We start from the raw sequence: 26,383 nt of genomic DNA, 5'->3' as shown, positions 1-26,383 counted from the left end.
ATGGAATGATTGTATGGTGTGCATGTCAGTATGGCAATTAACATACAAACGTAGCCTCATTTTCAAGGTTCATATGTAGTCCAATGTTAAGTTTTCCTGGTTAATTGTGTTTCTTAGATACTATAAGCAATAAGGTCACATATATTTAATGCATGGAATGAGGTGAAGATGTTTCTGCAAGGGTTCACCTAACTGACTTAATTTTCATGGTTTATCGAGAAATAAGTGTTCATGATTTTGAATTTGTGTCTACTTTAAGCAATATAGGTCATCTGTATTTGTTGGGTGAACACGTGTCTGGATTGGTGTATCTGACCTTGACCGTATTTTCATGGATAATTGATATTGATAAGTTTATGCGATACGTGTAGCAAAACTTTCTCTGGAATGAGCATAAAATCAACCAGGGTCTGTTAAGCAGCAAGACATTCCAGCTTATGCACTCTTGCTTTTTTATGTTAAAATATCAAATTTGGCAACTTTGGCAATATATTTGAGGCGTGTTTTATTTGGTGGAAGTTACTAGAGAACCAAGTGAAAACCAACAATCTTGAAAGTGCTGGAAATTCTTGTCCAAGATTGTAATAAAACACTACTAGCATCAAATCAAGATATAATATTGAATAATGGATGTGTAACGAAATTTAACCACTGCTTGTTAGTAAAAGGGGTCTATTAGGCTGCACCAAAATATCCATATATATTGTACATCTAATAATTTGAAACAGCACTGAAATGATTTTTACATGGTTTAAAGTCCCTCATTTTCAAGACGTTCTAAGGCCTGAGAATATTTTTGTTACAGTAGCTTTATGTGCAACAACTTAGTTTAAACCCTTTACATCATTGCAGTAGAACCAAAATTCTATAAAATATCTTTTTGCTACAGATTTCTGAACTCCAAAATCTAAACCAACTTGTCTTTGATTAGTTGAGCTTGAGTTCACATGAACTATTTTATACTTTACATTTGCTTGTGTTGTTGTATTGCTGTCTGATTAATGTATCCCTTATATCTCCTTTTAATCATAGCAAATTTTTACAAAGTGGGTTTGGCTCTTTGTTGAGGTTTGTACTTTGACTTGCAGCTGCTTCCATCCGTCATATGACTTTTTTGGTGGGTAGCTGTTTCATCTGCAATCAAACCACACCTCCTCATTTGTATATTATATAATTGACAATCCCTGCTAAATATTGTTTTATGTGTTAAATACTGGTTTGAAGAAAATAAACAAAAAATATATTAGAAAAATTTAATTTCTCTAGACCAATCATGTTTATAAACAGAACATAATCTATGTAATTCTAAATAATGACGTGTATAAATTGACTGAAGTAAAAAAAACATCATCACAACCTTTGATTAACTGTTACCATGGGAATGAATATAAATGGATTTCTGTCAAAAAATAAATAATATATGTTCATGACCTGTGCTAAAAAATGCATATATTTGCCATTGTAGTCTTGAAAAATATGTTTTGCTTATATTTGAATTTCTTGGTATTATAATACTAAGTGTAAATCTCTGTTTATTGAATCTTGATCCATTTATTATGAATTACAAAGAATTATTGTTTTAAATGAAAAAAAAGCTAGGCTGAACAGTAGTAATAAGTTATCTGACATATCAAAAGTTAGCATATACATGAAAATAATTATCACAAAATTATCTAGAATTTTTTTTCAAATAAACTCAAATCTATTAGCAATAAAAATAAAATGCTGATTGTGCATAATTTACATAAACTGAAAGCATAAGCAGATTCACAACAAAAAGCACTTTAGGAGTGCTCACAATGATATATTGGTGGATAAACCATGTCACATGGAAAATCAATTCCCCATTTCAGAATTTAAAGGACTATTGGTAGTTTCATTAATCTTTATGCATTGGTTGAATTTCCATTTTAAAAGAAATTTTTAACCAATCATGAATTTTGGTGTACACTTTTAAAAATATTAACCAGAATGCATTAGATTCTGAAACAGTGAATTGTAGCATCATTATTTTATGTAATTTTTACTGTTGTATCAATACTCAAAGAGTTTATATAACTTCTTGTGATTTATTTCTGTGGAAAAGGTACATGTATGTACTTTCCAATTTTCTTGCCTTATAATAACTCAGTTATAAAGGCAGAAATATAAATACTAGCTTTACATTCATAAATTTTGAAACCTTTTCTTACACAGAGATTACCAGCCCAAGATAAAATTGTCTACAACTTTTTCATGGGAGATAACTCTAGGCAGAAAAAGGTACCAGTTCTAAAATCAGTTTCTCTAGATAGGAACATCCAACAATATACATGTAATAAGGTCATGACAAATTGGCTCAGAATATTTACAATCACAATACAAAAGACATAAACATCTAAATAAAATCTGCACCAATGGTTTTAATATATAATGAATTAATGATGAACAGTATATAATATAAAAAATCTATTTTTTCTATTCAAGTAGTTAAAGATGTTATGTATAGCCAATCACAACATGTTGGTGTACGCTTTTAAAATTATACAGAATGCCTTAAATTCTGAATAAATTATGTATTTGTCAATTAGGACTATAAAATGAATTTTTACAAATACAGCTTTAATCACTTCATTTATATATAAATTACATTTCTTGATAGACACTCTCTCCTTTTAACAATAATTAGTACAGCAGTATTAATAATTTTTTTTGAATTATGAAGGAATATTTTCATAGTATATCCTACAAAATTGGATTTCCAATAATGTCTGAGAGACATTACCATATATACATATATCATTACTGGTATAAAATCTATTTACTGTGAATTCATTATTCTTTGGATACCAATTTTCATGGGTTTCGTGGTTACAGGTAAACCATAAATTAAAATGTTCAATGAATGTCAAATTTTATATATGCCTGTATGCAGACTTTGGCAAAACCAGGATATCAAATATCCAGGAAAATGCAAGTTTGCCTCAATCCACGAAAAATTGGTACCCACGAAAATAAATGAATCCACAGTAATACCATACATCAAATGGGATCTAATTCTTTTACTCTACACATCATCTCCACCAAAAATACTGGTAATAAAGTAGTCATATGATATGTTTACATTATTTACAAATTGTCTCATTGCAACAGTAATATTATCTACAATAAACGAATAATGGAATGATTGGCGAAATGAAATTTCAGTGAAATCTTTCTTTTATTCAAGCTGATAATACAGACAAATTTGATCAACACCACTTGCATGCACAATGTTTTCTTTAAATCTATATATATTTTTGACATCAAATAAAAATATCAATCACATTTGATTATAATTTCTTAAAAAAAAAATAAATCAAAATCACTATTTTTTTTAAATTTCTTGAATAAAAGAGAGATTTCACTGGATCAACATTACTAACAATGATATGTAATTGATACATTTTATCTTTTAAAAAATCATTCATACAAAAATAGTTAAAAAATAGAGATTCATCTCAAGTTAAAAATGCCTGAAAATGTGAAAAAAACGAAATGTGTATGGTTTTACATTGTAACCTCCTCGTTCATATGATAACATTGGAAATTTTGTTTAAATAAATACTTCAAGCTTTAATATATTACATGCATGTGATTTGCCAAAATATTGATGGCGCTAAAATAAATTTCAAGAGACGATGACTTTGGAATGTTGGTTTCATTATGATATAATGAGTTACACGAGACATTAAGTTACAGAGCACTTGTTAGAAATATTTTGCAACTCATGTAACTATACACAAATGTATTAGAATGAAAATGCTCATTGATAATTACTTTTCAGAATTTTTTTTTTTAAATTAGTAAAATATTACATTTCGAACTTATATTAATATGGTTGAACATTAGCTCATTGAAATTCTACGAAAGTCATATAAAAAATGAAGCTAATTACAATATATTTAAATTTCATGTCTACTTTCCCCGAAATATATATATCACAATATGTCATGTAAGAACTTTTTCAGTCATTTGATTTTCTCCACACTGAATGTATATTTGCATTTAATTTGCATAATCATTGATGCAGCTGCCACTGATTTGATCGTGTGCACATTGCATAATTATTCATATGCATGAGTTCTACTCTAGCAAGCTTGGCACGTTCATTCTATGCACTTTTTCAATCTAATCTGAATCGTCATATTTATTATACATGTCAGCTAGCTTGGCAAACTTAGGTCCCCATTCATTAAGATAGTCATAGTCTTGGTCACCTCCTGACGTGGAGGTATTCAGAGAACTCAGAGACCCAGCATCACTACCACCTCCCTCATAATCAAATCCTTTCATTGTATCATATGGTGGTGCACCTGAATCATCATCAGCATCATCCAGTCTGTCACCAATAAAATCACCAATACCTGGTCCCCCTGGTGGTGGAGCTGAAAAGAATAAAAGCAATTCCAATTAATTATTATAATATGCTTGTTTTCGTTTTTTCATGATAAAAAAAGTTTCTCTAACATTTTCAACAAGTGACAAACAAGTTTTCTCCTGAATTCAAGTTGACTAAAATGGGTCACAGATTATACTGAATAAGGTATTAAGAAGTTTGTTGCAAAAACTTATCATCCTCAAAGTTGATTGTTTCTTGATATTAGATTGTGCAAGAATATCAGAGGCTTCTCACGAGTTAGTGTCAGTATTCTTACAATCAAAGAGCAGATTGCTCTGAGGGATACGATTGCCGTTGTTTCGTTGACACATGTACATGTATACATGTAGCTGGATAATATTATTTTCAAAACTAATTCAACTGCACATGTAAAATAGTTACAAAATAGCCAATCCCGGATAAAAGTGTATGAACAATGCAATTAGGCCTATTGTGTTTTATTTTTGTACTATCAATTCCAAGTTTACTTTCCACAGCAGTCACTGAGACTCAGAGTGAGAGAAGGTATTTCACTTCATATCTTATCACCTATTTTCCTACGTTAATTCTAGGAGGAACCCCATTCCTAACTCTTTAAATATTGAATTTCCTTTCGGTCAGTGATCATGACTCCTTTCCGTACACATTTATCGGTTTAAATTTCGATCATTTTTAATATAATACACTTTATTGACAGAACGAGCTAATACTCGACGTATTGTTTTAATTCAGAATTCACGGAAGTTACTTCCAGAAGGGAGACAACTCGAAACAATAATATGGAAGACTCCATTTCGCCTGAAGGGGTGTTTTACGATGTGGACTATATTTATTTAAATTTAAATGATGCATATGATTTAAAATTATGCAACAATAATGACCTTCAATAGCAGACATACATAGAAAAGATCCCATGAGTTTAAAATTAATTAATTGAGTGGGGAATCCAGAGCAACCATTCAATCGAAAACCCCTCGAAGTCAAGAAAACTATACGCAAGCACATAATTTCCAAAAAAAACCTGGAGCAAGAACGTATATTAAATGTTTATTAAACGATCTAGATAGTTCTCTATTTCTTTATGGAAGTACAATCTCAAATATCAGTTTCATAAAGGTAATAAGAAAAACTCCACTTCAGTTCTTATATGACAGAAATAGATTTATCGGAATTCAGAGAACTCTCGCATTTTATCAAACTGGGAATTCCCTCTAACGTGTTTCTAAATTTAGAAAAACACTTAAATATAAATACTGCGTAATTCTGATTTTCCGTGTTGTTAAAAACACGCATATAAGTCAAGGGAATTATCAAACATGAAGATTATGAAAAGAACATTATAGGAAAGTTGTTAAAGTTCAATCCCTTTGTTTGTTTTTACCTTTTAAAGCAAGACAATCATAAGAATCTGAGATGTTCCTTAATGTTTAGAATAAAACAATTGACGTGAGGGCAATGCTCTGAGCCACCAGTATAAGTCTACAGATTGCTTGAAAGCAATCGTATCCCAAAAACAGAGACAAAGAGTTGTTCATAACAATGTACCATCTTATTTGGTTGATAGATATCTCACTGCTCACATACCCCATCTCCTGATTTTCATAAAGATTGTCATGTGACATGGGGCCAAAAGAGAGATAACTATATTATTGCAGAATACCACAAAGCACTAACACCAATTGTCCGTGTCAGAAAAAATGACTAATGCTGCTGTTTTAGAAATAGTGTTTTTTTTTTTATCTTTTATATAAAAAAAAAAAATCTTTTTACAGAGTTGGTGGTCCTGTTTGTATAAGGATGAAACCATTTTCTATACAATAATACTTAAATCTGCACATAATAAATAAATTAAAAAAAGATTTTTGTCACTCTTATTTTTTATCTTATAGGGTATTATCATACTGAGTAAATGTTGACCGTTAAGGCAAGTTTAACTACTGCTTACACTTACCACTTTTGCCTAGATGATTTACATTGACAGGCTTATCAAAATGAGAATGATCTGGCAACCTGCCAATTCCTTGTATATGACCTTCATAATCATCTTCACCTGTAAAAATATAATAAAAATGTCTCAAGGTCAAATTCAGCAACATTTTTTGTATAACTATATTAAAAGTATGATATTACCAGGGTTGTATTTCATATCATGATTTCCTTTATAAAGGATTGCTGCTAACTAGGAACCTATTAAACCAAGAGTTCCAACTGGTGATGTTGAAATAATCCCTTCGTTAAATTTTACTGAGGCCATCACAAGTTGGTTGACCATTATGGAATATCCTTTTCACAGATGATAGCCAATATGTTACTTCTGTTTCAACTACAATCCTGTTCCCCTTTCACAAATGCAGTGGCGGATCTAGAAATTTTCATAAGAAGGGGCCCACTGACTGCCTAAAAAAAGGGGGGAGGGGGCCGATTCCGTCACTCTTCAGTGATTCCCTATATAACCAACAAAAAATTTTCTGAAATAGGGCCCCCCCTTAAATCAGCCTCTGAAATGTGACCTACCGAATAGAGACTTAGTACTGGGTTTGTACTAACATGAGCACAAGGACGGGTGCCACGTGTGGAGCAGGCTCTGCTTACCTTTAGAGAGCATATCAACTCAACCCCCAGTTTTATTATTCTATGTTGTGCTTTGTGTTCTATTGTTTGTCTGGTTGTCTTTTTCTTTATTATCATGGTGTTGTCAGTTTATTTTTCGATTTATGAGTTTTAATGCCCCTCTTGTATCTTTTGCCCCACAAAAAGACATAATTAAGTGTTTTTTTCAAAATTTATTTTGTACAATGTTCTTCTGACAGAATTAGTTAAATAAACCAGTCATTAATTACCTGCTCCTTCTTCATCATAGTCCATCACATTCTCCCTCACTTCGTAATCTTCCTTTTCGTCATCCTCAATCAGTCCCTCATCTGTTTGCCTACACTTCCACCAAAGAAGGGCAGCAATGACCACTGTAATAATGAAATAAATCAAAATAATGAAAAAATGAAAAATAATGAAAAACATCATCATGAAGTGAATTTTGTTATTTTTTAATTTCATTTAGGTTATATAGCTCTTCAATTGTTTCACTTCTTAAATATCCTTGGCTTGCAAATATTTGGAGGCTTTGAGTGTTCCTGATGAAGATTAGTTTAGATTATCACTTCAGACAAATGAAATTGATAACATGTTGTTTTCTTTTTTTTTCAAAATATAAAAGAAACCAGGTTATGTGCTAATTTGGACCATTCTTTTACTGGTTCCAACTAAAGAAATCAGATTAGATTAAAAGATTTTTTTTAAATAAAATTCATGACAATACATGAATTCTCCTATATGACTATATTGTTAATATACTGTTAATCAACTTTTTTGTCGATACTAATTTGCATTTAGCCCTAACTAGCCCATTTCATGCGATTTAATTGCGTGATTTTCAAATTTGCTTGATGTAGCCTGTATAAACTTAAAACATCTCTATGTGTATACTTACGTATCAACAGAATAACTAATATTGGTGCCACAATCCAAGCCCCAACTCCAGCAGAACCTGAATCAACTATCATCAGAGTGTAACAAGTTCGTCCTTCCCATCCAGAGTGACAGTTACAAACATATCCATACTCATTTTTAGGATCATTTACACAGTCAGCATCTGGATGACATGGTGTGTCAATTCTACAATAGTCGTAGGGCACACAGGTACTGCCTTGTTTAATGTAGTGAAGAGGACAGCTACAAAGAATAATGTATCATTAAAACATTTACATCATGCACAATATACCTTGTCTGGCATTATAACTGGACATCACAAAGGTCCAGTTAAATTTTTACGTCATAATACAAAATATCTGATGCCACAATGGGAAAGTGGTTGTTGTATGACATCAATACTTCAAGTGGTGCAGATTTCCAAATAGCTATAAGGTGTATGGGGCCTACTATGAATTTATTATTATTCATTGGGTACCAATTTTTGTAGATTACATAGATGTAAGTAAATTTTAAATGTTCAATGAATTCCTATTTTTCAATAAGTTTCTATTCTGACCTAGAAATAACAATGCAATCAAATATCCACAAAAACACAATTTTTCCTCAATCCAAGAAAGTTACCAACCCCGAAAAATGAATACTAATATGAATCAATCTATCATAAAATATATGTCACAGATACCAATTCATGTCAATCTGACAAACAATAATTAGATTCGTGGCTAGTATTCATTTTGAAAGGCTTAATATTCTAAACTTTTTTTTACATAAATAAGGCCGTTAGCTTTCTCGTTTGAATTGTTTTACAGTGTCTTATCAGGGTCTTTTATAGCTGACTATGCTGTATGGGCTTTTCTCACTGTTGAAAGCCGTACAGTGACCTATAGTTGTTATAGTTGTTAATGTCTGTGTCATTTTGGTCTTTTGTGGATAGTTGTCTCATTGGCAATCATACCACATCTTCTTTTTAATATTTTACCCAAACAAAATCAATTATTATATCAATGTTACGGACACAGATTAACAAAAGCACTTATTGCTTGTTTCTGAATCCTATTTGTGAATGCAACCATATGATGTTATACCAGGTTATTTTTTAGGATGTAAAATTTAGCGTTTTCATTGAATAAGGTATGCAAAATATTTTGGCGGATTAAAATTTTTTTATCAATACCTTTGCATGTGTCGTTTTAAATTCGCAGAATTTATTCTGGCCACTTTGGTCTATCCTCGAAAATAAGCGAAAATTTACACCCTGCGAAAAATAACCCACTATACGGTATTATCATTCATTGATAATAAAATATTGTTTACACTTGCTGTGTCTTAAAAGTTTTAAGTAATGTTTACTTACACACATTCATATTTCTCCCACAATGGACGGCAGACAAATGGAAGTCGGCATGCTGCATTAACACAGTCATTCCTTACACAGTTATCCGTAACTTTCTGCTCATTTACAAGTTTAATTTTGACATTTTGTTGACTTTCACCTGCTGTCATTGGAAACCAGCTATTGGCCAATCTAATATCATTCAAACAAGCTGTAATAAATAATCAGAAATACTATTAAACCTGTATAAACTAAACCTTGTGTAATCAACAAATTTCTCCAAGGACTATTCTATTAAAATGCCTGAGGGTGGGAAGGGTATGAATTTTTAGTTTTGGACAAGGGTCATGCATAATTTATTGTTGTGGTTGCTTTTGATGTATGCATAATAAAACACACTTTTATAATTGGTTAAAGGGGATATTTTAGAAGTTCTTTCTTGTCAACCAACATTCATTTCAATATTGAACCAGGTGCTCCTCAGTGTGCAGTCTTATATGACCACAGAAGTCCAACCCTAAACAGTTGGGGCAAGTATAGACACAACATTCAAGCTTGATACAGCTCTGAATTTGGATTGCGATCAAATTTTGATATAATATGAGTTTCTGACACAAAACAAATGTCAAGATCTTACAAATCTATTGCGCAATATTGTGCAATTAAAGATTTCTTCTTTTAACTTTTCAAAAATTTGGAAAACTACCACCCCCTTTCTTTTGCAATAGTCCAAAACCTGACATTTCTTTTTACATAATATACAAGTTGTGTAAGGGAGGTAAATCCAAACATACCCAACATTGTATGTTAAATGTTTTAAAATTACCTCCCTAACACTGCTTTTAAATTGTCTTAATTGTCCATTAACCAGAAATACCTAGTTTTTCCCCTTTTTTGCCCGTAATTCCAAAACATTTTAAGCTGTAACCCCCAAAGTCAATACTAACCATTCCTTAATGGTATGGAAACTTCTGGTTTAATTTCAGAGAGATTCATACACTGAAACATAAGTTATTGTTTGAAAACTACAAAACTACAAAAATGATTATTTTGGACCCCTTTTAGACCCCTAATTTCTAAACTATTGGTACCATAACCCCCAAAATCAATCCCAACCTTCCTTTAGTGGTATTGAACCTTCTTGTAAAAATCCATACACTTAAACACAAGTCATTGTCTGTAAACTAGAAAAATGCTTCATTTTGGCCCTTTATTCCTACATATTTGGGAAAAATAACCGCAAACTGAATCACAGCCTTCCCTGTGTTATATGAAAACTTGTGGTACAATGTCAGAGAGATCCATACAGTTACACACAAGTAATTGTCTTGAAACTAGAAAAATGCCTGTTTTTGGCCCTTTTTTGGCCCTTAATTCCTAGCCTGTTTGCCTAATAACCCCTTAACCCTTTCAACGCTATACACGGCATATGCTGCGATGACATACGCCGTCCGCCACTGCTATTCCCGGCATATGCCGCGATGACAACGGATTTTTCATAAGAACTCTTAAACCATTCGGTTTTCATTCGGGTCCTCTCTAATTTTTCCTTGTATGAATAGAGGATATGCAAGGTCTCATTTGCGCTTGAAATCCCGGCAATTTTTATTGTAAAATCATGCAGTACTGTAGAAGGAAAATTGAAGGAAAATAAAAACAAATATTTTGACAAATGCAAATGGCGGAAATCGGAAACGAAGCTGTAAATATGGAAATATTTCAGCATTTCTATGGCGAAACTGATGACGAGGATTAGTTCAAAGGTTTCTTGTTATCTCAATGTGTTTATTACATTCAATTAGTGTGGGAAATATGATTTGATCAATCATTACGAGATGTAGAAAAAGGGGGGAAAACGGAGGTTGACTGAAAATTTTGAGGACGGAGCCACTGATTTGTGTCATGATTACATAATACGTTATGTATGGTGCAATATGCTACGGAATCGAGCAATTGGTGTCTTGTTTATTATATGGCAGATAAAAAAAACAAAATAGATGAAGACGAAAAGTAGTTTTTATTCAAAATTCAACACATATGTAACAAATTACACCTTTTACCTGTTAATTACCTGAAAATGCAGGTAACCTGATCAAAATTTTACTGAAATAACTGCCTAACATTACAGTTCATACTCTCCTGAGCATTTTTCATGCAATAACCTTTTCTGTATCTCTTACAATAAAAAAGATACAGCAGTCTGAAAAGGAATATACTGTTCTAATGAATGAACACAAAAAAAATGCAGCAGCAGCAGCCATTTTTCTATTTTTTTGTGTAGCGGTGAAAGGGTTAAAATAAATCCCAACCTTCTACTTATGGTATTAAACATTGTGGTACAATTTCAGAACAACTGAAATACTAATACACAACTTTTTGTCCTGAAACTAGATAAATGCTGTTTTTGGCCCCTTTGGGCCCCTAATTCCTAAACCTTTGGGACCATAACCCCACAATTCAATCCCAAGCTTCCTTTTGTGATTATAAACATTGTGTTAAAATTTTATTGATTTCTTTTTACTTATTCAAAAGTTATTACCCAGAAACAATCCGTCTAAAGACGAACACAACGATGCAGACAACGATGACCACGTGATACCAATATACGACCAAAATTTTTTTAATTTTTGTGGTCTTATAAAACAATTAATAGCCTTTTCAAACCAAACTTTTTATTGTCAGAGAAAAAAAAGAAGAAATATTGTTAAGCCAATCAATATGTATGTATCCAAAGTGGTTTAACTAAGCTTTTGTTTCGTGAAATATTGAAAATATAACCTAATTTAATGTTGTCAGTTGTGTTTAGATTGTATAATTGTGTATAATACCCCTCTACATCTTCACAAAATTCTAAAAAAAAACGTCTTCTTCCCTGTAAAAAGTCTTTCATAGCTTAAATACTCTACTAGATAGCAACTACTTACTACTGTTAAGATCTTTTTCATTTGAAACAGTGATCGTGTTGTGGGTATAAGTTAAGGCTGCTCCGGCGTAAATCTGGTTATTCTTTATAGGCATCAAATGATGTCCATAATCTGGACCTTGTGTTTCTGAGTATCGAGGCCCTTCCCCGTTATCCATTGCCAGAGCCAAGAATTTTCCTCGCCTTTTTATAAGAACTTTGTGCCATTGTCCATCACTTGCCATTACTCTGTCAAGACTAACTACATGATTCCCATCGCCCAAATTATATAACACCTGCAGATGATTGCCTACAATCTGAAATGATGAAAAAAATAAAAATAGTCAGACATTGTTATGAAAAAGCTTTATAAAGTTTATGTTCTGACACTAAATTTTGTGACACGTGCTGTCAATAGACCATTTCTGTGACACTTGACCTTAGGTTTGTGTCACTTGAACCATAGATGTCACAAAACAATCCCGTTTCCATTGTTGCATCAGACATTTTCTCTGACGACACCAAATTTTACAGGAAGGTCTGTGTTGGCCAGTAATGGTGGACAAATAATATGAAGTATGTGATCATGGGAGTATATAAATTTTGGGATACGTGAGATAGCCTTTTATCTACTTAAAAGTAATTTTCAAATCTCTGAAAAATTGAAAATATCATAATTGAATTTTCTTGAATTAAAAAAAAAAAATGGACTTTTCTTCAACAGCTGACACATGCAGTCCTTAGTTTGAGGTCATTTTGCTATTTTCAGTGCTTTTAAATCATTTTCATTTCAAACTAAATTTGTTGAGTCTCAATTTTCTCAGGTCTCGATATCTTTTAGAGTGAACAGTATTTATCAGTGTTATTTTGGTATTTGCCAAGTTATCTTGTAATTATGTATCCCATGTGTATACAAACATTCAGAAGAGACCTCATAATTGGTCATACCTCAAGTCTGACAAATTCATTGGTGGATGTGGAAGAGACATGGAAGATAACTCCATCAGTGTCTCTTGTTCTGTACATCACATGGACATCTGTATCCCAGTGAGATAACAAACTCTGGAAGGTTGACTCTAAGGTCCAGTCCATATAACTTCCAGTTCCTTGTAGATCTTTTATAGAGGTTTCTGATAATAAAAATGTGCATGTAATAAATTAAATATTTATAGTCTATTTGGTTACAAATAAACTGTCTTTCTTTTTGTAGAAATGAAATATATTTTATGTTGATAATTTCTATTTGAAAAAACGAGGGCAATTTAACAATTGGAAAATGAATCAAAGACACAAATAGATAGGTTGCACAAAATGTTTTAAAAAAAATAAAGTATGAACGTTTAAATTCAGAGAAATGGGAATGTGGAAAATGGGAAACAACTTCATAGAGGGAGGTGCATAACCTTGTGCATGTTTTCTACAATGTTTTCATGAACAATTTTTGAAATTTTTTAACTGGAAAAATTATGGGAAAATTCCAAAGACAATTCTATATAATAGATGCATAACTTTGATACTTGTAGCATTATTCTGTGTAAATTAATCTTTCAGATTAAGAGTGAAAGTACTTACGGATATCACAAGTATCACCTCTCCATCCGCTATTACATATACAGATAGTTGCACCAGTGGCCAGATCAGTAATCTGACAGTCGCCATTATCTCCACATTTCTTGGGTATGTTTACACTGTTCTTTTGACACGCATCGTCTTCCTTAGGACAACCATCAAAACTTCCTGGGTAGGTACCAGAACCGGTATACAGGTCATACAACTAGAAAAATAAAATACAGTTGAGAATGGAAATGGGGATTGTGTAAATGAGACAACCGGACTCAAAGCAAAAAACAGCTGAAAGCCACTAATGGGTCTTCAATATAGCAAGAAAATCCAACACTATTAGGTGTTCTTCAGCTGGCCCCTAAACAACTAGAGGCTCTAAAGAGCCTGTGTCGCTCACCTTGGTCTATGTGAATATTAAACAATAGACACAGATGGATTCATGACAAAATTGTGTTTTGGTGATGGTGATGTGTTTGTAGATTTTACTTTACTAAACATTCTTGCTGCTTACAATTATCTCTATATCACAGTATTTTCTGTGGAAAATGTTATTGAAAATCTTCAAATTTTAAGAAAATTGTTAAAAATTTACTATGAAGGGCAATAACTCCTTAGGGGGTCAATTGACTATTTTGGTCATAGTGACTTATTTTTAGTTCTTACTTTGCTGTACATTATTGCTGTTTACAGTTTATCTCTATCTATAATAAAATTCAAGATAACAAAAAAACAGCAAAATTTCCTCAAAATTACCAATTCAGGGGCAGCAACCTAACAACCGATTATCTGATTCATCTGAAAATTCCAGGGCAGATAGATCGTGACCTGATCAACAATTTTACTTCCTGTCAGATTTGCTCTTAATGCTTTGGTTTTTGAGTTATAAGCCACAAACTGCATTTTACCCCCATGTTCTATTTTTAGCCATGGCGGCCATCTTGGTTTGTTGGCCGAGTTACCGGACACATTTTTTTAACTAGATACCCCAATGATGATTATGGCTAAGTTTGGTTAAATTTGGCCCAGTAGTTTCAGAGGAGAAGATTTTTCTAAAAGATTACTAAGATTTACGAAAAATGGTTAAAAATTGACTATAAAGGGCAATAACTCCTAAAGTGGTCAACTGACCATTTTTGTAATGTTAACTTATTTGTAGATCTTACTTTGCTGAACATTATTGCTGTTTACAGTTTATCTCTATCTATAATAATATTCAAGATAATAACCAAAAACAGCAAAATTTCCTTAAAATTACCATTTCAGGGGCAGCAACCCAACAACAGAATGTCCGATTCATCTGAAAATTTTAGGGCAGCTAGATCTTGACCTGATGAACAATTTTACCCATGTCAGATTTGCTCTAAATGCTTTGGTTTTTGAGTTATAAGCCAAAACCTGCATTTTACCCCTATGTTCTATTTTTAGCCATGGTGGCCATCTTGGTTGATAGGGCGGGGCACCAGACACATTTTTTAAACTAGATACCCCAATGATAATTATGGCCAAGTTTGGTTAAATTTGGCCCAGTAGTTTCAGAGGAGAAGATTTTTCTAAAAGATTACTAAGATTTACGAAAAATGGTTAAAAATTGACTATAAAGGGCAATAACTCCTAAAGTGGTCAACTGACCATTTTGGTCATGTTGACTTATTTGTAGATCTTACTTTGCTGAACATTATTGCTGTTTACAGTTTATCTCTATCTATAATAATATTCAAGATAATAACCAAAAACAGCAAAATTTCCTTAAAATTACCATTTCAGGGGCAGCAACCCAACAACGAAATGTCCGATTCATCTGAAAATTTCAGGGCAGATAGATCTTGACCTGATGAACAATATTACCCCAGTCAGATTTGCTCTAAATGCTTTGGTTTTTGAGTTATAAGCAAAAAACTGCATTTTACCCCTATGTTCTATTTTTAGCCATGGCGGCCATTTTGGTTGGTTGGCCGGGTCACCGGACACATTTTTTAAATTAGATACCCCAATGATGATTGTGGCCAAGTTTGGTTAAATTTGGCCCAGTAGTTTCAGAGGAGAAGATTTTTGTAAAAGTTAACGCAGGACGACGACGACGACGGACGACGCCGGACGCCGGACGCCGGACGCCGGACGCCGGACGCCAAGTGATGAGAAAAGCTCACTTGGCCTTTCGGCCAGGTGAGCTAAAAATGTGTACTAGCTCTGTGATAATGGATGTCATATTTCTTACTGTTTATGAGGGCAATTCTGCTATCATATAGCCCTTTGAGAAATTTCGGTACGTTTGTTAAGGATATGAAATTATTAAAATGGACAAATATTTGGGTTAATTAGGCAATTAATTTACAAGTCTCTTTCCCAAAAATATTTTGGCAGGAAATCTGCCTTTTGGTGGAAAAAAATCTGGAAAATATCATGTTTTCCTAAAAATTGCTTTTTAAATTATTCATTTTGTTTTATCAAAAGTGCTTTTCCTTTTGGAATGGGATTTAAAATTTAAACTAGAGGCTCTAAAGAGCCTGTGTCGCTCACCTTGGTCTATGTGCATATTAAACAAAGGACACAAATGGATTCATGACAAAATTGTATTTTGGTGATGGTGATGTGTTTGAAGTTCTTACTTTACCGAACGATTTTGCTTCTTACAATTATATCTATCATGAACTTTGCCCATTAGTAACAGAGAACTATATTTGGTAAAAATTTACATAAATTTACCAAATTAATGAAAATTGTTAAAAATTGACTATAAAGGGCAATAACTCCTTAAGGGGTCAATTGACCATTTAGGTCATGTTGACTTATTTGTAGATCTTACTTTGCTGAACATTATTGCTGTTTACAGTTTATCGCTATCTATAATAGTATTCAAGATAACCAAAAACGGCAAAATTTCTTTAAAAATTACCAATTGGAGGGCAGCAACCCAACAACCAGTTGTCCAATTCATCTGAAAAATTCAGGGCAGATAGATATTGACTTGATTAACAATTTAACTTCTTGTCAGATTTGCTCTAGATGCTTTGGTTTCATAGTTATAAGCAAAAAACTGCATTTTACCCCTGTTCTATTTTTAGCCATGGTGGCCATCTTGGTTGGATGGCCAGGTCATCGGACACATTTTTCAAACAAGGTACCTCAAAGATGATTGTGGTTAAGTTTGAATTAATTTAGCCCAGTAGTTTCAGAGGAGAAGATTTGTAAAAGATAACTAAGATTTACGAAAAATGGTTAAAAATTGACTATAAAGGGCAATAACTCCTAAAGGGGTCAACTGACCATTTTGGTCATGTTGACTTATTTGTAGATCTTACTTTGCTGAACATTATTGCTGTTTACAATTTATCTCTATCTATAATAATATTCAAGATAATAACCAAAAACAGCAAAATTTCCTCAAAATTACCAATTCAGGGGCAGCAACCCAACAACCGATTGACCGATTCATCTGAAAATTTCAGGGCAGATAGTTCTTGACCTGATAAACATTTTTATCCCATGTCAGATTTCCTCAAAATGCTTTGGTTTTTGAGTTATAAGCCAAAAACTGCATTTTACCCCTATGTTCTATTTTTAGCGGTGGCGGCCATCTTGGTTGGTTGACCAGGTCACGCCACACATTTTTTAAACTAGATACCCCAATGATGATTGTGGTTAAGTTTGGTTCAATTTGGCCCAGTAGTTTCAGAGGAGAAGATTTTTGTAAAAGTTAACGAAGACGGACGACGACGGACGACAGACGACGGACGACGGACGCAAAGTGATGGGAAAAGCTCACTTGGCCCTTCGGGCCAGGTGAGCTAAAAAGGTGTTAAAAATAGTAAACTCACTTCATTGTTGTGTCGTAAATTTCTAACACATCCATTGAACTTGTTATTGGTAATTCCAGCTGGTAGGTTTGGTTGTGACTGTCTGCCACCCAACTGTAATGGAGCATTTACATTCAGGAACATATTTTCACCAGGAGTTGACATAGTAATCTCACATATTGATCTATCATCCACAATTCCATCAGTAGTTGGTGCAATGTCCTTACAATAATCAACCGTCAGGGTGATCAACTAAAATAAAAATAGACCAGATTTTTTTCTTATTTTGCACCATTTTTGAAATATACAGTTACTCTAAAGTTTCATAATTTTTTACACCTTTACACCTCTGATACTGAATGAGAGTACCGGTAAATACAGTTTTTGAATCTTAACTTCTGTAGATTTATTTATTTTTCGTTAATTCAGGAAACTTGTTCCTTTGGTGGATATTTGAATTCCTGGTTTCGTCAAATGTAATTATGTCTGAATTTGACGTGGGTATAAATATTTGTAGCTTCAGGAAACTTGTTCTTCGCTGTATATTTGAATTTGTAGTTCTGCCAAAGTCTGAATACATACATGAACCTTTAGAAAATTTGTGGTTTACAAATACCTAAAAATTCTTCGAAAATTTGTATCCTATGAATAATAATGAAACCACTGTAGATCATTTATAAATCAGTTGCTAAAATTTGACAATTTTTATAAAACAGATATGTTAAGACGGCTTTGGGGTTTTGTACATAATTGCTTTCAAAATATTTTGACTAATTGTCACATTCTAAAATAAATTAAAAAAAATTTACCTTTCCTCTTCTCCTGATATTAATATGATGCCATTTACCATCACTGAGTTTACTTCCTCCATTCAGTGAGTTACTATTTATAGACAGTGTCTGTACTCCTGATCCTTGGTCTATTTTTAGAATTGGGTAACCCCCTGCCAATTCCAAGGACATATAATCCTGAGGTTGGAAGTTATCTGACACAGGACCATTATACATAATTAGCCCATTATCACTTGAAGTAATGAATTCTATACTAGTTTCAGAGTTCTCACACTGTTCCAAAGGTTTGTACAAGGCATAGCCAGTTCCGTCAAAACCATGACGTGTTGACTGGCATCGTGGTCCATCAAATCCTGCCGAACATTCACAGCTACAAGATAAATATAATTGTTTTTATAGAAAATAAACTCATTCTAAATTGTTTCTTTTGCAAAGTTTTTTTACTTAATATAGTTGCAGTGGATTTATTTTTATACACCTACTTAAGTTTTGACATAGTCATTTATCATGATTAAGCAATTTAGTTATTGATTGATACACAGAAATTTCGTGTATGCTAAGCGCTTTTCTTGATTTAACTTCATTAGGAACCATAGAAATTACAATGCTTTGAAAGTAAAATATAAGTATGCATATACTTGTGATTGGAAATGGCATATCGATGGTCGTAAACATATCTTGTTTGGATATAATTTACCCCTAACTTGTTTTACTCATGTATATTATGAAAAACATATAATTTCCTTAAAAATGTAAAATACGATAAAAATTTGTATTTTCAATGAGTGAAATTTAGTGTAAGACGCTTAAGTCTGATAGCCAAAAGTAGACCTTCATCTCTCAACATACCTCAAAACATTCCAGTAATCTTTCTTGCATGTTCCTCCATTATAACAATATGTAGGATCACACTCCGTCTGACTGACAGGTTCATGACATCCACACTTCCCTTGAACAAACGTCTCCACTCCAACAATCGCGTTACCCCGGACGTTCACCAAGTTTGCTTTGCCTGTCACGTTAAGGTAGTTGTAACAGCCAGATTCACAAGATTCCTTTAAACATTCGTCAATATTAATCATTTCAATGGTAGCACCTGCATCTTGCGCAAACTGTAAATATAAAATTATAAAGTAAACTTCAGGAAATCTTCACTATCTGCAGTAATTACTATACTATATATAAAAATATTAATTTTCACGAACCATTTAGGTCACGGAAATTCCAAAATATGGCATCAGTAAGGAGAGTTGTGCAAATAATGTGAATACACAGAACCCCCATCCAAATTATCTTTAGCTAAAAGTATTCATCATTTTCTATTTTATATGTACTAACAACATTCCATTTTTCTATTATTTCGATTAAAATATTCCAAAATCTGAGTTAAAAAAAGTCAAATGCCCAAAATAAACATTGTCTGATTGGTTGAAGTACTGTGGCGTCAATGATAAGCATAGCAAGCCTCGATGTAAAGCACACGCTTCACATGAATAAGGAGAGTTTTACAAATAATGTGAATACACAGATCCTCCATCCTATTTATATTTTGCTGAAAATGTTGCAATGTTCATCATTTCTGTTTTGATTCTGCTAACAACATTCCATTTTTTCTTTAATTCCGATTTATATATGTGGAACCCGCAATAAAAATAGATGGCCTCAATGATTTAAACGCAACGCAAAAAATTCCGTTGACCCTGAATTCAACGGATCGATAATAGCATCATCACCATCAACAAAATGTTTACCGTTATCTTTGTGAAATTTCAGTTATATAGTTCTTTAATTAGAGAAATTTTGGTAAGTATTACTTATTAATGTTAAGGTTCTACTGATGTGCTCCTCTAGACCTTTTTGACGGTCCGTTTTATCCCATTTATCTCAATATTATCTCGATGACAGTAATGTCAACCCGACCTATTCGTGTCAAAAGTGAAAATCGCATCGATTTATTGAACTAATTTCTTCTTAAACTGTGCATGCATTATTTCTGTATTATATGATAACCAATCACATTCACGTTGCATGTTTGCATGAAAATGGTCATGTATTAGTGAATTGTAAGGGCGATGCAACTTGAGGTCGGTGCGCGATCACTTGACATTATTATTTGTAAACAAATTTAAAACATGCTCCCCGCGTAACACGTGTCTGAATTATCCTTTCAAAGTGTTATGAATCTTTCAATCACTATTTTATGAAATATTTCTAGGTTTGCATATCAGTAGTCAAAGTGAATTAAACGTAGTTCTTAGTTGTGTTTTTTTTATATAGAATTAGAAGGTAAATCTACATAAGGGGGTCTCATTGGGGGGGGGGGGGGGGGGGGGGGGTGGTGTTCTGATCCCAGATCCCACTTACTGTTTTGTCAGATTCCCATATCCCGCTTACACTATGTACATGAGCAATTTTCATTTTTTTGTCATTTCCGGGGTCCTGCAGAACCCCATTTCCCGTTTTCACGACAGACCTCATTTCCCGTTTTCATGACACAATAATTTGACTTTCACGTTTCACGCTTGCGAAAAATTGTCAATATTGGTCACGCTTAGACCCAATGAGAACCACACACTAGTCAGTATTTAACTTCACCCAAAAAGATGACTCAACTTCCCTCTATATTTAAAACCTGCATACTAATTTAAATAGCATTTGCTCCCCTTGAACACTATTTGGCCCCTTCCGTGTCATTTCCCTTTAAATTTGCTGAAAAGTCATACTTTAAGTCCATTTACAGTAACGGCTAATATTTGATTTTACCATCTTAATTTCAATTTTCATATTGAACACATTTGACCATTCAATATGAGTTCCCATGTATTTTTGTCATATATGAAGGAGGTTTTAGGTCATGTTTTCCTAAACACCTTATTGCTATTTGTCTGTCTGGATTGTTAAAACCACAAAATCAAATATTGATGAATATGCAAGTTTTCAACAATCCCGGAACATTAACAAAGATGTGTGTGAGAGGGTGAAAATTACCCTTCTGATGTACTGATATTTTTAGCACCCCAAGTGAGAATCTAACTCAGGACTTTCAGCACTGTAGCCATCGGTCTTAACCACAAGATCACGAACTCACATTTGATGAACTAATTTCTTCTATATTAACTGTACGTGCATAAATTCTGTATTATTTGATAACCAATCACATTCACGTTGCATGTTTGCATGATAATGGGTTCTGTATGAGTGAACTGTAGTGTATTGCAAAATTAATGCAAATTGTGACGTCAGTGCGCCTTCACGTGACATAATTATTTGTAACCAAACCGGCTTCTCATGTAATGTAACGGTTTATTTCGTCCTCTGTGATATTTTATCCTGAGGATAATTTGTCCTGGTAATTTTTTTCCAGGCATGGTATTTCATTTCACAGGTTGATTTTTCCCAGAGGAGTGAAAATCTATCGGATTTCTGTGTTATGCGGATAGTATGTACGGGTATATATTTGCCGTATTATATTTCACAGAACCGTGTGAAAAAGAGTCCCATTAACTACTATGTAAGTTACTCTCAATCAATATATACCTGACTATAATTATAAAATGTTTACAAAGGTAAGCAACTGTCTAGGGCCAGGTAAGGGAGGGGAAAAATTAGTATTAGTACTATTTCGCAGAACGATAAACAGATGCATAGACAGACCAAGGGGGTGGGGGAAATTTAGCTTATGACATATATGTAAGAAATCATTGAAGCTTGATGGGAGTGGGCAACCCTCTGGTCCATCAGAGCCCCCACACCTTTTTGAAAAGTTCTGGATCTGCCACTGAGATTTGCAGGTTTTCTTAGCATGCTTAGTAAAGATACCTTAAAATATCACAAACTGTGTGCTTTCCAGACCATAGTTTACATTTTTTTTCATATTTTGCCGTGTCAAAATGACCTAAATTTAAAGGACAGTATATAGACCCAAAAATGGTATATCACATTCTACACATCAAGATTTTAGCAGGAAAGACTGCCATTGGAGTTTTTAACCATTGTGACTTTTTAATTTGATCTACTCCACTAATTAAAGTCGTTGAAGTAGAATATTTAATGTAGGTTTGTCCACATTTTGGTATATATTAATACATGTTTAGAAATAATGTTGAGCCTGTTCCTAGATGCCTGTTATAGACTTCAATATTTATTGTTTATTGAAAATAAATGGAATCAATTCTTTCAGAAAAGTTTAATTCTATGGAAATGTATCCCCCCTTTTATAAGTTGAAAAGGCTACATAGAGGTCAATATACAGTCTCCAACAGAAAACCAAAAAAGGAAAAATAAAGTGAATTTTGGAGAATTATTAAATGTACATGCATTTGAAATATTTAAGATATATTGTTTCAATTTTTTTAGTTCTAGGTTCCACATAACTACCATTTTAGAAAACGATTTCAATGCTAAGTCTATTAGAGGGATATTTGATTTTCATTGGTTGTAAATATGGAATCTTATTCAGTGGCAAAGGAAATAGACACTGACAAGTCTTAGATAACATTTTATATAGTTTTGAATTTTTCTTCGTCAGTTGACTAAAATTAGATGGAGGTGTGTTCTAATTTCCAACAGAGGAGCAATCAACCTATATCAATATGTGCATGAAGCAAATTGATAGTTGCTAGATACTGAATGATTATATCCACAATAAAGGTTTAACCTGTGCATATATACTTAAAACAAGATAAAAAAAGTCATGTCTTTTTCAGGACTTCTGAATCCAATCATGTAGTATGGAATGTTATTGAGATATGGTTTGGGTGGATGGATGGTCATGAAGGACCTGTAGTACAAAGTATATCACTGGATTTAGCTCTTTGTCTAAGTGTATTATTAAAGTACTTTGCTTTGAGCTCAGTTCATTGTTATGCAATTCATTCTTTGTGAAATTAAGATTTGACAGACAACTCTAATGGACAAGGATTTGTCAAAGTAGTATCATCTCTATGTACAATGTAAGTATTCAGGAGATAAAAGCATTCTATTTTGATTTGAACCATACATTTTATAAAAAAAAGTGGGAACAAATTTACCGGACAATGCTACTCCCACTACTAGCAATATGATGCTAGGTTGTTTTAATACATCTGATGACTCGGCCCTGAGTGTAAACGGTCCTTCAATTAGGAGGGAAAAAAATTATAAGGCCTATCCAGTCTAAGGGAGCTACCATTTGATTTTTATGGGGGGAGCTAGGATGAAATTTGAAAAAAAAGGCAGGACAGGATTTTGAGTAAAAAAAAAGGCAGGATGAGTAACTTGGCAAAAAAAAAAAGGCAGGATGACAATTGTTGTAAAAAAGTCAGGATAAGCTAAGAAAAAAAGAGGCAGGACCGAATAGACTGAAAAATAAAAAGGCAGGACAGAGATTACAACTAAAAAAAAAGGCAGGACAAAATTTTTCATCCTAGCCCCCCCCCCCACATAAAAATCAAATGGTAGCTCCCTAATCGATTTCTAAAACTATACTTCATTGCACATGTTCAACATTTTTACACAACCACAAAAAATTTGGGGTCGTAAATTGGTATCCTGTCCGAAAGATGGTTTCTGGATAATAACTTTATTATAAGTCAACAGAAATCAACAAAATTATAACACAACGTTTATAACCACAAAAGGAAGCTTGGGATTGATTTTGGGGGTTATGGTCCCTAAGGTTTAGGAATAAGGGGTACAAAGGTGCCCAAAACAAGCTTTAATCTAGTGTCGGTTTAAAAAGTTGTGTATAAGTATTTCAATTGTTCTGAAATTGTACCACAATGTTTAATACCATAAGTAGAAGGTTTGGATATATTGTGTGGGTTATGGGACAAACAGTCTAATAATTACGGACCAAAAACAAACATTTTTGTAAATTCAAGACCCTTAATTGGAGTTTGTCCAGAATGGTTCTTGAATTACCTAATACCAATGCTTTATGAAATCTTCTTTGAAAATTGGAGTTATCTTTCTTTGTTCAGTCAACTTAAATCAATTATACAATATACAATGCAATATTCACTTTATTACCAACTGATAAATTAAAGCAGTCATTAATAACCATTCAGTGATTGCAAGCACTTTCTAGGGTATGCCCTTTTACAAATGGAAAAATTATACATTTTTTTAGTTTCTGATCTCTTAACTGAAGTTTGTCTCCTCTAAATGTTTCTCATTTCAGAAATTAAAAAGAAAATTTCTTTAGATATTTTTGTTTGAAAGGATTAATATTCAGCAGCATAGTGAATTGCTCCTAACACAAAAGCAAAACAAATATTTAAGTTCATTAGACCACATTCATTCTGTGTCAGAAACCTAAGCTGTGTCATCTATTTAATCACAATTCAAACTCAGAGCTGTTTCCAGCTTGAATGTTGTGTCAATACTAGCCCCAACTGTTCAGGCTTCGACCTCTGCAGTCGTATAAAGCTGGGCTCTGCGGAGCATCTGGTCCATTCATTTGTTTATTTTTCAATTTGTGTGAATTAACATAGTTACAGTAAATGCTAATTACTGCACTTTCATACCACAACAAATATTGTATTGGTACATGTATCACTCAAATGTGTATCCATATAACAAAAAAAATGAAAAGGAATAATTTTGCATTACCTTTTGAATACTATGACTTTTTAGATATGTAGACATATTAAGACTCATTAGTAGATGTTGATAATATTGGCTTAAAATGCTTGAAATTCTATCAGATTACTTTTGGAGCAGTTATGAGTTTTGAAATTAGAAAGATCATATCATATGCAACAAGTGTAGTAAGTTTCAAGTTGATTGGAATTCAGCTTCATCAAAAACTACTTTGACCAAAAACTTTAACCTGAAACTCCCACTTCCATTTTCTATGTTCAATGGACCGTGAAATTGGGGTCAAAAGTCTAATTTGGCTTTAAAATTAGAAAGATCATATCATAATGAACATGTGTACTAAGTTTCGAGTTGATTGGACTTCAGCTTCATCAAAAACTACCTTGACCAAAAACTTTAACCTAAAGCGGGACAAACGAACGAACGGACCCACAGACCAGAAAACATAATGCCTATCTACTATTGTAGGTGGGGGCATAAAAATTTTAATAAATAACACTCATAATGCTCAGATTGGTTGTCATCGTGCAACATAGTTAATAACACCATATAGAAAAAACATAGAACTCATTTTGTCATAAGACACTGTCAAACATCCATACATACTATCCACACTCATCTGTGTCCACACTTGTTCTTTATATATAAATAAATAACTTTATAAATAGTGTAACAAGTCTCAATTAAATATTTTTAACCTATCACTAATTGCTGTGCTACATGCGGTGCCCTGTACTTTCTGAAATCAATATAGAATTTTTTAGTTGCCATTAGCTAATTTATGACTACTAATAATGGAGAAAGAACTGCTTTTGAAACCCTTATGAAGCACTTGGATTCAATCTTCAGTGCTTTTTGTGAGGTCTTTTTCTTTAATCTTATTTTGACCATATGTGGTGTGTCTGCAGTTTTATTTACAGTTTGGAACCATTAGAACCCTCCCCCTTTTTTAATAATCAAATCATACTGCGATTATGCTGAGAAATGGAGAATTGCAATAAACGTTTGTATATAAATCTGCTGTTCACGGAATTTACTTAAGTATTCTAAAGGTTTTCCGACTTTGTCACCTATCACAGGTAACACCTGCCTCATAATAACTCATTTGTTTTTCTCTATTTTACATGTATATAACTATATCCATTATTTATTTTTTACCAAGCAAACACCAACCAATCAATAAATATCACTTTTTTATATCTATGAATCAACACTTTTTGTATCTTTTCAAATTACTTTTACAAACTTACTCCGTTTCTATTTTTAAGTACAGCTCCATTCATTTTGGTGTTGGAGTAGTATGGTGAGCCGTGAGCAGAGAACCTGACATCTGTGAAATCGTCTTTCTTTAAAACACTGATCATCTGTACGTTCTCTTTTTCTGCTCCAAGGCTATTAGCAAGACGTGTTCTAAATTTATCGTAAGGTGACAGCCCTTCACTATCTGGTGTAATGAATTCTTCTGGTGTTGTACCTATAATAATGTTTAATTAAAAATTACTTTATACTTCTGTCATTTTTATGCAATTTTCA

The 26,383-nt window shown here is 33.0% G+C and overlaps 1 protein-coding gene across 3 annotated transcripts in view; it reads right to left on the bottom strand.

The window, feature by feature from the left end:
• Nucleotides 1-1,239: 1,239 nt before the first annotated feature.
• Nucleotides 1,240-26,383, bottom strand: part of LOC139528050 (neural-cadherin-like) — a 63,623-nt gene continuing 38,479 nt past the window's right edge. For all 3 annotated transcript variants that reach the window (XM_071323838.1, XM_071323836.1, XM_071323837.1), the window contains 12 exons: nt 26,101-26,324; nt 19,121-19,383; nt 18,290-18,641; nt 17,502-17,732; nt 13,696-13,897; nt 13,072-13,253; nt 12,146-12,440; nt 9,243-9,432; nt 7,887-8,128; nt 7,240-7,362; nt 6,351-6,449; nt 1,240-4,406 (listed from right to left, as the gene is read on the bottom strand). In XM_071323838.1, coding sequence (XP_071179939.1) covers nt 4,150-4,406; nt 6,351-6,449; nt 7,240-7,362; nt 7,887-8,128; nt 9,243-9,432; nt 12,146-12,440; nt 13,072-13,253; nt 13,696-13,897; nt 17,502-17,732; nt 18,290-18,641; nt 19,121-19,383; nt 26,101-26,324 — 2,660 coding nt within the window. In that variant the 3' untranslated portion in view covers nt 1,240-4,149. The remainder of the gene's footprint in view (nt 4,407-6,350; nt 6,450-7,239; nt 7,363-7,886; nt 8,129-9,242; nt 9,433-12,145; nt 12,441-13,071; nt 13,254-13,695; nt 13,898-17,501; nt 17,733-18,289; nt 18,642-19,120; nt 19,384-26,100; nt 26,325-26,383) is intronic.

This window comes from Mytilus edulis, chromosome 6 (genome assembly GCF_963676685.1).
Source record: "Mytilus edulis chromosome 6, xbMytEdul2.2, whole genome shotgun sequence".
NCBI classification, from domain to species: domain Eukaryota; kingdom Metazoa; phylum Mollusca; class Bivalvia; order Mytilida; family Mytilidae; genus Mytilus; species Mytilus edulis.
This window is presented reverse-complemented; position numbering and strand designations above follow the sequence as displayed.